Source organism: Bos mutus, chromosome 4 (genome assembly GCF_027580195.1).
Source record: "Bos mutus isolate GX-2022 chromosome 4, NWIPB_WYAK_1.1, whole genome shotgun sequence".
Lineage (NCBI taxonomy): Eukaryota > Metazoa > Chordata > Mammalia > Artiodactyla > Bovidae > Bos > Bos mutus.
The window spans coordinates 67,196,602-67,210,818 of record NC_091620.1 but is presented as its reverse complement, the minus strand read 5'-3'; the positions used below and the strand labels follow the sequence as shown (position 1 = coordinate 67,210,818).

The 14,217-nt window shown below is 38.6% G+C and overlaps 1 protein-coding gene across 2 annotated transcripts; it reads right to left on the bottom strand.

The window, feature by feature from the left end:
- Window positions 1-5,990: 5,990 nt before the first annotated feature.
- On the bottom strand, window positions 5,991-13,484 carry CAV2 (caveolin 2). 2 transcript variants are annotated; one of them, XM_005899129.3, is made up of 3 exons: window positions 13,170-13,463; window positions 12,659-12,846; window positions 5,991-8,226 (listed from the first exon to the last, which is right to left on the bottom strand). In XM_005899129.3, exons 1-3 carry the CDS (start codon window positions 13,317-13,319, stop codon window positions 8,076-8,078), a joined length of 489 nt encoding a protein of 162 aa, XP_005899191.1. In that variant the 5' UTR covers window positions 13,320-13,463; the 3' UTR covers window positions 5,991-8,075. The 2 variants fall into 2 exon arrangements, with proteins under 2 accessions (XP_005899191.1, XP_014334729.1); XM_014479243.2 differs by lacking the exon at window positions 12,659-12,846 and having other exon boundaries at window positions 13,170-13,484.
- Window positions 13,485-14,217: the final 733 nt, after the last annotated feature.

Below are 14,217 nucleotides of genomic sequence, written 5' to 3'. Positions count from 1 at the left end.
AGATGTAGGGCAAGGACAGTGACATTTCTATAGTCCCAGATGCACAGAAATACGGAAGAGAGTGTTGATTTCTATAAAGTGTGGCATATTTTTTTAATAATCAGTCAATCTTGAGAAAATGAATAAAAATGGCAGACATTATGTCAGCAAATAAACAAAAAAGCCAAAAAAAAAAGAAAGTCCTCTCCTGAGTAAGAACCACAAATGAAGAAAAACCTTCAAAAATATGTACATAGAAGAGCCTATACATCATAATGGAAAGAGCAATAGAAAGGCATCCTGGATGACTTAACAGGGAATCCCAACTCTGAAAAGGAAGTGACATACTGTTAGAGAAATATTTGTAAGCAAATTGAAGGAAACATCATTTAAGGGGGAACCCGACGGGCTACATTTGCCAAGTTGCTTGCAGGGAACTGGCAGTTCTTTCCATTTCTATAAACTGAAGGCTTCTTGGAATGTGAAATCAAGAATTATAAACTGGGCGGCAGCCAAGATGAGGTTTTTTGTTGTTGTTGGTTTTTTTTTCCCCCTGCTTGTTTGTTGATGGTTTTTGCTACAAAAAGAGTTGAACTGTTTTAAGTTCTCCCATTTTGTGCTAAGTCGCTTAGTCCTATCCGACTCTTTGTGACATTATGGACTGTAGCCCATCAGGCTCCCCTGTCCACGGGATTTTCCAGGCAGAATATTGGAGTGGGTTGCCATGCCCTCCTTCTGGGGGTCTTCCCAATCCAGGGATCAAACCTGTGTCTTTTATCAAACCTTGCATTGGCAGATAGGTTCTTTACCACTAGCACCACCTGGGAAGCCAAAGTTCTGCCATTAGCCAGACCCAAAACGCATTGACTGTGACGAGAGGTGAGGCAGACCAATCTTTAACTGTACAAGGAGACAGAGCAGTTTCTTAGGGAAGGCTTCAAGGTAGCCCAAACCCATCCTGCACTAGAAGTGTGTCATGCTGGGCCAGCTTCACAGAAGACTTTAAGACTAGGAGGACTTTCCCTTTCCAATTCTGAATACTTCTTCAACTCTAAGAAACATGAAATTATGGAAATCTTTATGTGAATCCCTAGTTCATCACGCATGATAAAGACTGCCTGCATCTGACCTGTCTCATCATTCTCAAAGTTCTTTCAGGAAAAAATATTTTAAGATCTTCTTTTTGCCATTTCCCCTTGTTGAATATATTTAGGATCACAATTCTTTTTATGTGTGTCTACTCCAATGAAATTATCACTTCGGATGACTTAATTTAGACTTTCTCTCAGAAAAAAGATAGTTTAATAAAGGAATTTTTGTACAATATTTTTCATCTTTTAGGTGGCTCTTTAATTACCTTTTGACTTAATAATGCCAGCAACTCTGTCTCTTTTTCAGGGGTCTGTTTTCAAATTTATGATTATCATAGGATCTTCCTCTTGCCTAAATAAAATATATATAAATAATTCAGTTAATTGCTCACTTGTTTTTTCTACATGATGAAAAAAGTTTTTTGGTGCTTTATTTCCAATGTTTTGATCATGGCCCTCCCTCACCCCTTCTGCCCTCTTCATGGCCCCTTCATGCAGAGGATCCCATGAAATTGATTGACTATGCTAGATGCTCTGAGGTGATTTTAGTTTAGTTTATATTCCCAAACCCTACATAATGTGTGCTATTCCTGTGACTGCTTCAACAAGGTCATACCTAAACTGGAGAAGAAGGCTTGCTTGCATCTTATGCTTCTTTTTCTTATATATTCCACTGACTTTTATATATTCCATGACATTTCATTTTCCATATTGCTGCCTATTTTGATATTGACTTTGTGAGGAAATATATGTGTAATCTTAATCAGTGATTAAGTGACTGAACTCCAGTGTCAGATTCTCTTGGTTTAAATTTGACTTCCGTGTGATCTAGGGAAAATTGTTCAACTTATCATCTGAAAAATGATAATAGAACTTATATTATAGAGTTATCGTGCAAATTAAATAAATGCCCATGAATGCATGCTCAGTCACTTCCATGAAATTCTCCAAGCAAGAATACTGAAGGAGGTTGCCATGCTCTCCCCCAGAGGATCTTCCTGACCCAGGGATTGAACCCACATCTCTTCCATCTCCTGCATTGGCAGGGGGATTCATTACCATTGAGCCATCTGAGAAAGTGTAAGTAGCTCAGTTGTATCCGACTCTGTGATCCCATGGACTGTAGTCTGCAAGCCAACTGGGAAGCCTCAAATAACCTCCAGCAGGTAATAAATGCTCAACAAATGGAACTATTATTTGTACCAGAAATCAGGATTCTCCCACTGTTGTAATGTATGAAGGATTCCAACCAGTTTCCTTCTCGGTAAACGAAACATGTTATCCTTGCCGCCTGCCTCCCTGGGAAATGGTGTTTATCCCTGCAGCTTTCCAAATGTCTCCTTGTTTCACTGCCCCAGTTAGCTGAGCCAGCCCTTGGCTGGAACTTATATGCGATTCAGTTAGAGGCAGGTCCTGCCTCCTGCCCTTTTCTCCCCTTTTGTTACTGGCAGGTGCTTGATGACAAGTTACTCAGAGGCAGGGAGAGAAAAGAATGCTCCAAAGATGACCTGTAGCTCCTATCTCTTCCTGCTCCGTTTATGTCTGGGAGAAATATTTGCCCTTGGTTACGTGCTCTTTCCCACTATGAGTCATGTCTCTTCCTTTCTCTCTCCTCCACCCCTACCTTTTCCTATAATGGCAAAACGACTTCTCCAGCTGTGCAGCCAAGCCAAATGACAAACACGTCCAAGTGCAGGCGGATAGGTGTCTGTCCTATTTTTGGATAAATGTTGAAGTGGTGTCCTCTGATTTCTCTGACTGCTGCCTGGTCTTTGCCACAGATACATGGCAACAGTCAAAAGCACAGAGAGGTGAGGTGGGAGAGAGACAGATGGTCACAAGTTGTAGTACAGTTTTCATTTTAACTTTTGCCATTGTCTTTAGGGCACAGGGTTCTAGGAGAGCCCTCATGCCCCCTACCAGGGCCCTTTTCATTTAAGAAGACATAAGTAACTTTTCTTTATGGTCTTAACTGACTTCAGCTCCTTCCACTCAGTTCAGTTTCCTTTGACCCAATTCCATTGACTAGGGGTTTGAACAGAGGTTTCCAGAAACAAATCTGTGAAGGGTGAAGATTGTGTCATTGGAACCTCCTGTTTCCCCTTTTCTGTCTTGATTTTCTCTTTGGTGGTGTGTCTTTTAATCAGTGTTGGATGCTCTCAAGTGTCACCCCACTCAAGGCCCTCCTGCTCAGGTCCCTTACGTAGTTTTCAGCATTCTTTTTTTCAGATCATCCATTCACATTGAAGTAATGGATGTCTACTAATAGATTGAAATGTTACCTCACCCACAGCTACCTTTCATTTAAACAAGCATCACAGTGTAAAGTTTCAGAGGTGGCAGTTCAGATATAGTTTGAAGAAAGAAGCTGAAGAGTGGGTACAAAAATGATTTAAAAATACAACAGGGTGCATTCTTTTGCTCATTTGGCTATTTGGGGGTTAACAGGGAAGAGAAATTGGGAAGATTAGATATGGAAGTCCAAACTATTTTTACTCCTAAGAAGTATAACCTGAATATTTAGTATATCCTTATCCTTTGCTCCATCCTGCTTCAAATCCTTCTCTTGTCTTCTCTGTATACATATATACCTTGAAGGAAGGAATATACCAAATTCTGATCTATGATAAGTTGCAGTAGTAGTCTTAATTTTTCATCACAGCACTACCTATTTTTTATCTTAAAGTAATATGTAACCATGTAAAAATTCTTTAAACTCTTGTTATCTTAAGTAAACATTCAAAAATGATAAGATTGCAAGCTACAGAAACCAAGCTATCATTTATGTGATTTCTCCACTATGCTATTTATTTTGTCCTGGATTCAAATGAGACAGTGTATGAGACTGTGTTTTCTAAAATGTAAAATTCTATAAAAATAATATTTTAGTATTATAAATTTCAAAATGGGAAATAGGGTAGTAAAAGAAATAGCAACTTTCTAAAATGCCTGAGAGAATGGTTCCTAACCAGTTTCTATGTATTAATACTAGCATTTCCTACCCTGGAAGATGTGAAAATAAATTTCAGAAAAGAGAATTGAGAGTAGACAGGCATTACCCTGAAGGATGAAATATACTTGATGCACTTTACATATATTTTAATTTTCCTAACTTAATAGCTTATGAGTGAGAAAAATGGTGAGAAGGAACATCTTATTAGGATCAGTACTTTTCAAACTCCTCACTCAAATGAAGAAAATTATAATGTCAAAATGTGATTTTCACTCCAGCTCAGCAGTCATCCCAAATTTTCTTCAATTATATTTTCATGTAGCCATTCATTCAGAAAATATTGATTGAGCTTGTTAAGTGCTTGGCACCATTTTAGAATCCCAGAAAACAATAATGAAGTCACATTTTGGTTCTCAAAGACCTAACCAGCAGTCTAATGGGGTTAGGTAGCAGGCATAGTTTTACCATGTGGCAAGTGATAATAGGGGTTCTTACAAGATTTTATATGAAAACATAGAAGAGGCATTAATGTGAAGGAGTTTTGGAAACAGCAGGGGTTAGCACAGGCTGAGGGAGAGTGAGGCTGCCATGGAGACAGGGGAGGGATGGGCACTTCAGTGAGTGTTCAGAAGAGAGTTGCTGAAGACCATGTGTGGATGGTGAAGGCCTTGTGAACACTGCTGAAGAGTTTGGATTTTATTATAAGGGCAATGACATGTAATTGGTAATTTACACAGGGGAGGGGCATGGAATCTTGATGAGATCACTTCTTTTTTGAAGGGGAACATGGATTGGAAAAGATCATATTGAAACTGGGAGTGAGACCAGTTAGGAGGCTATAGCAACTAGACAGGCAAAAGAAGATAGCAATGATCATGGTGGTGTGACAGTAACGTTAGAAAAAAAAAAAATCTACAAATAAAATAATTGTAATTAATTTAAAACATAGGGTAACATATTATTAGGGGGGAAACTTCACAATGATGGAGACAGAATTGTCATAAATCTAGGAATCCCTGTCATGAAAATCAAAGTCTCAGTCAACTTAACTGTGCGTTAATTCCTGTATTTATAGAATGCCAGTCCTTTGTTAGAAAATTCATGAATTTAAAAATCGATTTAAAAAAAATTCCTGGACTGAACAGCATGATTGCATATATGTAGCCAATCTTCATTCTATGGAAGTCACAGAAAACAAGAAGATGGGAAGCTCCTAAGAGATCCTTGAGTCCAATCCTCTCATTAAAAGTAGGAAACTGAGACCTTGAGATGAAACCATTTGCAGGAGCTGACATACCTCAGTAATGGCAGTGCTGAGATAGGCATCCAGATGCCTGACCTGGAGGGCAGGGCTCTTTTCACTTAAGTCCAACAATTTCCCAAGAAAATGATTTAAGTAAATTCATGGGATGTAGACAACTACTGAAAAGAAGGACTTCTAAATTCTCCACATTTTTAAAGAGCATTTTGCAAAGCAAAACACATACTTTATTATTGGAGGTAGGTCATTTTTCCAGATTAACTCACAACAGGAAAATCTATGCCAATATCAGCAGCTACTCTTCACATACTAACTTTCCAAAAATAATTTTGGACTCTGGTCTGGTACTAGTATCCAAATACATGTGATTTATATTGTTTTACTTTCTTATTTAAAAAAATTGAAAACAGAAATATGAGTTTATTTAGGATTAGCAAGAGACTATTTCATGAAGAATATGAAGTATAGTTGGTTTAAGAACATGCTATTCTATCATATTCATCAAGTGATATAAAAACTTATAGGGAACCTCTTAAGTGCTGGGAAAATAAAAAAAATTACCAATCATGTAATTTTTTACAAATATATTCCAGAATAAGCAATAACTCATGTATGTTTACCTATTATAAGTTTTTAATAAGGAAAAATTAGTTTGAAAAGGTTCTTTATTGATGAACTTGATATGTAATAAAAGCAATAAACACACTTTATAAGTTTTAAAAAGTTTATTATAGATACTGGGAAAGTCCCACCATCACCCACCTCTTCCCCACTCACAAATAAAAGAACCAACATATTTGTACATGAAACCTAGGTCCACTTGGTACAAAATTTCAGTCTCTGAAATAAAATAGTTAATGACAAATCTCAATAAAAAGTGATTTTGAAGATGATCAATGCTATTCAGAAATAAGAAAATCATATAGTCTACTTGTTACAAGTTGATAGGTTTTTTTTTATGTGACTATGTATGTATATTTTGGCTTTAAAACTTGCCAATTTGAAAAAACTTGCTATTTGAAAAGATAGAAGCCATGATTTATTTAAATAGATATTTTATTAATCAAATACTTTTGCTCAAATGACATATCCAAATATGTTTTAAAAACATCTTAAATATAAGGTATAACTATAAAGTCATGAGACTGATTGACCTTTTTGACTAACATAGTAATATCCATATTGTCAAATGAGAAATAATGCTGTAATGATCATGAGAGTGTTTTCTAATGATGCTACAATGACCTAAGACAGTTTTGAAAAAATCTCTTTGTAGCTACCTTCAAAAGGATATAAGCTTCATAATTTAATCATTCATTTGCTTGGTTCCCCAGTAGAATTCCAGTTCAATCATCCTTTATATTCACCAGTCTTAGAAACTTGGGAAAATAAAATTAATTTTCACTGAATGAGGAGTTGTCATCTATGAAACTATGTAAAGGAATGTTAATCTAAGTTCTGATAGTAATTCTGAAATTTGAGCATTGACACACTTTTAGGGTGTGTAAATTATAGTTAACCACTCACATTATAGACAGCTTTTATGTAGGCCTATTATTTTAGAATAGAGATTTTTAAAACAACAGTGACTCATAACACTGAAATAGGACTCTACAGTTCAAAAATAATAAGAATAATTTTATACTGTGCAGTAAAACTTATATTAGATAATATCTTGAAAGTTTGTAGCTATTACTTTTTAATTTATATATACATAGCTCAGTAGCACGGACCCAATAAGTTAACAACTTTGCTGAAGTTAATACATGAATTACTGTAGCTGAAATTGTACTTAAGTATCAGAAATAGCCATTATTTTAAAATGTTATTTAGTAGCACCAATATTACTTGAAGGTAAAGAGAAACAATAAGAATGCAGAATACAGGATTAATTTTTAACTACAAGACAGAAATAATCTCTTAGATGAAATATCAGTTAGGTTTGTATTAAGATCACAGCCAGATAAACATTAGCCATGAAACATTTCAGGATTTCACTTGGAAGAGTAAGAAAGAAAAGCCTTGTATATCTCTCTTTTACATTCAATTACCAAAGAAGATGCATATGCTTATGTAATCTGGACAGTGCAATCTCACCAATGAAGTTCCTTATGGAAGATACATTTACTCCTTCTATATATTAGTACAAGATAACAAATATAAAGAGTGCTTTAAAACAATCTGATTAGGGCAACATTTACAATAACTACAAAATATACAGTAGATTGAAACCTCTTTTAAATATACCTGTAAGTTAACAATACCCTATTTAAAGGAACATGTTTTCATGAATCTATTTTCACATTTATTTGAGAGCCCCTATCATTACTTTTGTAGGATCTTTGTATTATCTTATCTCTAAGTATCCCCATGACTTTATCTGCAAAGGTTTTAAAAAGTATTACTTCCAGAGTAAAAAAATAGGAAATTCCATATTTTTATGAGCAGTTGTACACAAAACTATTGTAGTGTTTGAGAGAAATATCCCTTGATCATTACAGATTCATCATTATAAAATGCATACCTTTGTACTAAAGAAAAAACTGCCTGCCTTTAAAATTAATTGTTGCCTGCTGAATAATTCTGATTATAAAGTTAGATACGAAATCCTTGGCTTTTAATTAGAAAAGCATTATTTGAAAAGATCTGCCAATAAACATTCTACATGTGGTTACCCATCTTAATAGCTTTCTTAATTTGAACAGTTGGGGAATTAACAGAACAGTAGTGCTTTTATGTTATAAAAACAAGTATTACAGTATCCAGATCTCTGGACCTGGGGCCCAAGTATTCAATCGTGGCTCAGTTGCAGGCTGACAGAAGAGAAGCTGCGTCCTATGCTCGTACACAATGGGGCAATGACAACATCTGTCACACTCTTCCATATTGTCTGCACTGAAGGCAGGACCATTAGGCAGGTCTTTACAAAAGGCATTATAATCCTGGAACGGAGGAAGAGAGATACGTAAGGATTACTGGTGTTTCCAAATAAGGCTGCTGACTCTTGCACATGCATGAAAAGATATAACAGTGGCCCAATTCACCTAAGCCAGGTTGAGCATATGAAACAAATGAACAGTTACCTACATCGTGATAAGATACACAGAAAATATGTTTAAAAAAATAAACAGGCATGTACGTGATCAACACCAATATTATTTCTATTGGTAGCAGGCAATTTAAAATAGTAAAGCAAAATTAACCAAAACAGTAAATTTATTTACTTGATCTCTGGCCCTAAATATTAACCTGCCTAAATCTTCTTATTTCTCTGAATTTCCACTTCCTGGTAGCTTTTCCTGTTGTCTTCCCTCCCCATTGGACCACGCTAGGTTGGATACTCCTTTTTTGTGTTTCTGAAGTACTGAAAAAAATTTCTTAATTCTCAAATTTATCAAAAGATATCATAGATGATTATATCTCTCTTTCGTATTAGAATGTAAGCTTTTAAGCGAGGATATCCTTTACCCTTGGTAAACATTTTAACTGAAGTGAATTTAACATTCTCTTATGCTTTATATTATTAATTTTTCATAGTAATTACGCACACTGAAAAGAGTTGTGTAGTGTAGCTAAAAGAGCCCTGCAATTATGTCAGAATTCTTAGACAAGAAGAACTCGAATATCCTGAATTTATTTTTTCTGTATGCCTTTTCTTAAAGTAACTTCATATTTTCATATTCCTCAGGTTGGTGAAGTTTTTCAGTAATCCTCTGCATAACGTTCTTTGTCACAGTAGTGCTTTTTGGGCACAAAAGTATTTGTGAACTCTCAGGCATTGCTGGAGGGCTTCATTAGAATTTTTATTATTACTTGGGTGGGCACAAAGAAGTGAGGTTGATTTTCTTGGTTTCCTATTAAACAGTGACTTAAATAAAGGTCTGTTGTATTTAGCCGAAAATGAAGAGGAGATCAGGCATTTGTCTGATTTAGAGATATTTTTAAACTATTAAATTATTCATATGGACTTTCTACAAAAATTATATTTATCTTGTGTTTTTTTCCCAAGTGCTAAAGATTTGAAGCATTTTTTTTAAAAAGAAAATTAATTACTAGGTGTTTTAGAGCTAAATGGTTGAATAGAAACCTGAATGATGGTATCTTTTGACTTCTTATCCCATTATGTTTCTCACTTGATGTGTGGCTTTGGGCAATTCCCTCCAAATTAATGTAAGAACAGGAAATCTTAGAAAGCAGCTATCAGGCTTACCACTTACTATGCATCTCTGATATGTCCATATGATGCAGCCACTATGATGAACAATAAATAGAACTATTTTGAAGGCAGAATATATAATAAAAACAATTATGACAAAATAATCTCAAATTGACTTGTTTAGATTGGAAAGCTTCCTAACCAAATTCACTTCCCTCAGAATATAATGCATTTTCCATTCTTTCTTAGGCTGAGAAATTTTCTAACCTCTAGTGCCTTAGATCTCCATGTCCTAAGAGGGAATTAAGCACAGGACAAAAGTGTAGTTGCCCACATTTGAGGACTCAGTTCACAGGATTTTAACTTCATTTTCTTCAAGTTGTTCTCTCACTTTGGATCAGAGGATCCAATGATTCTTTGACAACAAACTTAAATTGCGTTCTAACATCCCAGCTGGTTCCCTTTCTGAAACTCCAGGCAATATGGAGTGACCCACAACTTCGTTCAGGCTCACTGTCAGCCTCAATAGTGTCAGCCTCAGTGTCAGGCTCAGTCGTTTCTTAAACACATTTTATAATTAGCAACATTATATATTCATCCACTGGACAATAAATCCGTGAGAACTGGGACTTTTGTTTAGCTTTGTATTTATAGTGTCACACAGATTGCCTTGTCACAGCAGTTAGCTATATTAAAACCTTCTGGGAAATGAGACTGTTACTACTGCATTTCTATCAGTTAGATTATATATTTGAATTACATTCAAGCAAAAATAAAAGGCAGAGGGGTTCAAGTTACATTTCTTTGATATGATACACTTATGACCTATGGTTGTCAAATGGCATACAGATTCAAACCAGTCTCTGATATGAACTCAAACCAATTCACCTGTTCCTAATGTCCTATACTTCTGGCCTAGGATCCAAAATCATCAGACTGAGTTGTGAGTGCTTTGTTGTTGTTTGTTTAATCTAAAGTCAGATCCATTGTGACCATGGAGTGTGGTTCAAAGAGCTTATAACTGCATATTTTCATAGCCTTGACCACCAAAAAAAATAAGGTTTTAAAATGTTTGCTCTTCTATGAGACTTTTCCTTGATCTGGTCTTATCGTGTCATGGGAATGTAATCCATTAATAATAAACCTATTTTATCAAGGTATAAACTAACTTCTAAACATTTTTGTTTGAATTCACTCCTCTACTTGCAATCACAGCTGCCTGATGACATATGTATGACAGTTAAATATTAATGTGCCAACATGAAAGTAATTTGAAAAATAAGTTGAAGTTAAATAATACAGTTTCTGTGGTTGGAAAAAAAGTGGTTTGATGATTCTCTGCTGGAAGCACCACACCAAAAATATCTCCCATTCTTAGGAGAGCCAGGTGGAGAGAAGCATCATTTGGTTAATTGTAGTTTTACTTACATCTCACTACCATTTGGTAAATAAAAACCCTTTTGTTATCAATTATTCCACAAGTGCTTTAGGAAAGCCTAGCTTTTTTGACTGGCAGTCTGTATTTCCAAATAGTTCCATAGCCAGCATTTCATAATATACGATGTGGTCACTCAGTTTTTCACATTTTGGAAAGTGAGAAAATGGACATAGAGGTTACGTGACTGGTTTTATTCAAAAGATGTGCTGATTTGTGCTAATATCTAAATATGACCTGATTGTAAATCTGGACTTTGAGGATCTGTTCATGTAAAAAAGGCAAAGATTTTCATTCTTCTTAGTAGTTTTTTGACACTTTCAATATCGTTTGTTTACAGCTTTCAGTAATCAAATTACATTGATGTTTGTCATTTTTAATATCATAAATTGCTAATTTTAATCTCATAATTTTTAATCTCATTAAATTTAATCTCATAAGTTTAGTGAACTTCAATTTATCCCTAAAAAGTCTTTTAAACTCTTTTCTTTCTACAAAGCCTTCCCTGTGTTTCCCTCCCCCACCGATTTAGCTGTTTCCCTCAGCAGCTACCTCTGTACCTAGCCAGTTTCCCTGATGTGCTGTGAGTTAAGCTGAAGGCAGATCTTGCCTTATTCATCTTGCCGCATTCATCCTGGGCCCAGTACCCAGCGCAAACTCAGTACTCAATAAATTTTCTTAGTTGAACTAACCAGCTAGCTAACTGACTAAAGAAATTAATTCAGATGGTAAAGGCAAATGGAGAACAATTTCATAACTTCTAACAATGAACACAACATATATTAGGGTGTGGTATTACCATATAAAATGATTAAGAAAAAGATATGGTGGCATCAAGGGTTATGTATTTCTCCAGGACTGCCCTAAAAGACAAGATTCACAATTGTTGCCATACCAGGGATAATCTGAATGCTCTTCCTCTCAGAATAAAGTGGACATCTTTTAAAACAACAATAACACAATTTATAGGTCAAATATGACATTTCCTTTAAAAATTTTTAATGCTTAAAAATGTTCTCTGAAGCTTTATGATACATTTTTTGTGTGAAGAAAGTTACTCAAAACATCCTAAAATGTCCAATAAGTTTCTATATTTATTTTCCCTTTAATGCCCTAGATGCCACTTCTATTGGGGCTTTAGAGGTGAAAAAGTAACTTGGAAGCCTTCTCATTGTCATTATCTGTAGTTTGAATTTTCACTCATTTGTGCTGGGAGCCTGTACACCTTAATTGCACACACCTTGCATCTTCTCTGGTCTTATCCTTGCCATTTGCCAGTGGCAGGCTTGGAGCAACCCCTCCATAGCACTGCTTAACCAGGTCTGACATCCCTCTGCAATGATATTGTTGTTAGCATTCTGTTCAGAGATCACTTTTGTTTTACCCCAAACACAGGTGGTGACTGAATGAAAGGTGATGAAAGAAGTAAGAGCCTTGCCCAGAACCAGAGGCACAAGTCAAAACAGGGCCCTAGGAGAGCGCAGCCTGTGGCAGGAAGCATGGCCTCCAGATCTCCACCTCCACAATCAGCTGGGCCTTAGCACTGGAGGGAAAATCACACCCGAGGACAGAGGGACATACCTTCTTCTGTTTTTAAGTCCTAACCCTACCTACAAATCTATCGAAGCACACTGCCTTTCAAGGTCTCCTAGTTCCTGCTACTAGGTTGGGAAATGATGCACATTCTTCTGCCCAGCTGGAAGAAGGGGAGGGCAGGGGGCAGATGGCAAAGAACATTCCGACGTCTCAGAAAGCTGGCCCATCCCAGTGTGCCCCTTCTCACCAGATATGCAGACAGCTGAGGGTGGCAAAGAGAATTCCCGCAGCGAAAGCCAAGGGAATAGCCAGGAACACCGTCAGGAACTTGTAGATCACATATTTGCTCATTTCAAAGAGAGCGTGGCTGCAGATCCACACTTTGTCAAAGGAGTGCGTAGACACTGGCTCTGCAATCACATCCTCGAATCCCACCTGCGGAGACAAGACTCGGGGATCCTGAACTGTCATCCAACCTGCCTCACCAGGAACCAGGAGTACTGAAGAAAGATAGAATTGACTGGGATGCCCCACCTTCTCTTAGGGTCACGGTGCGAGCACAAGAATTTGGTTACAAATTCCTGGCTACGTACGCGGCCCCGCGGCGAGAATCTGGGCCCCAGACCCTGCGGGGCTGACCCAGTGGCAAGTGTGGGAGTTGGGGTCGGAGCAGGGTAGAGGAGGCACCCTCATCCCAGGCCTTGGCGGGGGTTCTGGGACGCCCTCAAACCCAGGGGAGGGCCCGCCCTGGGCTTCACCTTGAGATGCGAGTTGAGCCTGTGGGGATCTCGGTCGCTGCCTGGGTCCACGAACTTGTCGGGGTCTGCGTAATCGACGCTGCTGTGGCGGCTGTAGGAGTCGTCGTCCATGAAGAGCTGGACATCCGCCTTCTCGGTCTCCAGCCCCATCGCGGCGCTTGGTGAGCGGTGGATGCAGCCGGGCTGGTGCGGCGCGGCTCCGGGCCCGCGCGGCTTCCACTTCCCGTCGTGCCCGGCCCCGCCCCGCCTCGCCTCGCCCAGCGCGGCCCGGGCGGCGGCTGCTTCCCGCTGCTGGCTCCTGTTACCCGGCCCGCGAGACCCTAGTCCCGCCCCGCGGCCGGGCGAAGGGGCGGGGGCCGAACTCAGCCGGCTAGGTGGCTCCGGTCCCGCACACCCCGCCGCCTCTTCCTGGCTGGGTCCCAGTCCGGCCGCAGGCCAGGAGAGGTATTAGGGGGATGTCCCAATCAGGCAGATCCCGGCCTGCTCAGGTGGGCGAAGCGTCTGTCGGGGATGAGGACCCAGATTCCGCCCACAGAGGGGCTGGAAGGATTTTGGGGTCACGTTGCACGACACTCAGAACTGGATGCCTAAGAGCCAGCATGTTGACAAGAAAATAGACACCCTGGAGGGAGGCAGCTTGGTGGTTAAGAGCGTAGGGGTATCGAGTAGGAAGGTCTTTCTTAACTTGCACTGTGCCGTTTATGTTTGTGCTCTGGAGCAAAGTACCAAGCTTCTTGGACCTCAGCTGCCTCCTTGTAAAATGGGAGCGGGGTCAGGGCTGCCTGCTTCACAGCGTTGTTGCATGAGAATGAAATAAGGCAACCCAAGTAAAACTCTTACGGGGTCCCTACACAGCGTCCACTTTCATCCAACATTGTTACTGCTGCACCATGAGATAAGAAGCCATAACACACCTGATTGCCAGGCGCTCCTGCAAGTGCCAGGGGACCTTGCAAGTGCTTCAGCTATTCAGTTATCCCAGGCCCATAGAGTAGGTGAGTCTGCTGGAGGCCGCATCTGAACATGGAATTGGGTACCTAAGCCTCCT

Excerpts from the sequence above, each read along its gene's own strand:
- CAV2 (XM_005899129.3), bottom strand. The coding sequence starts at position 13,319 with ATGGGGCTGGAGACCGAGAAGGCGGATGTCCAGCTCTTCATGGACGAC. Across the intron at positions 12,847-13,169 it reads GGCTCAACTCGCATCTCAAG|GTGGGATTCGAGGATGTGAT; the intron begins GTGAAGCCCAGG and ends TTGTCTCCGCAG. Across the intron at positions 8,227-12,658 it reads CTCAGCTGTCTGCATATCTG|GATTATAATGCCTTTTGTAA; the intron begins GTGAGAAGGGGC and ends CCTCCGTTCCAG.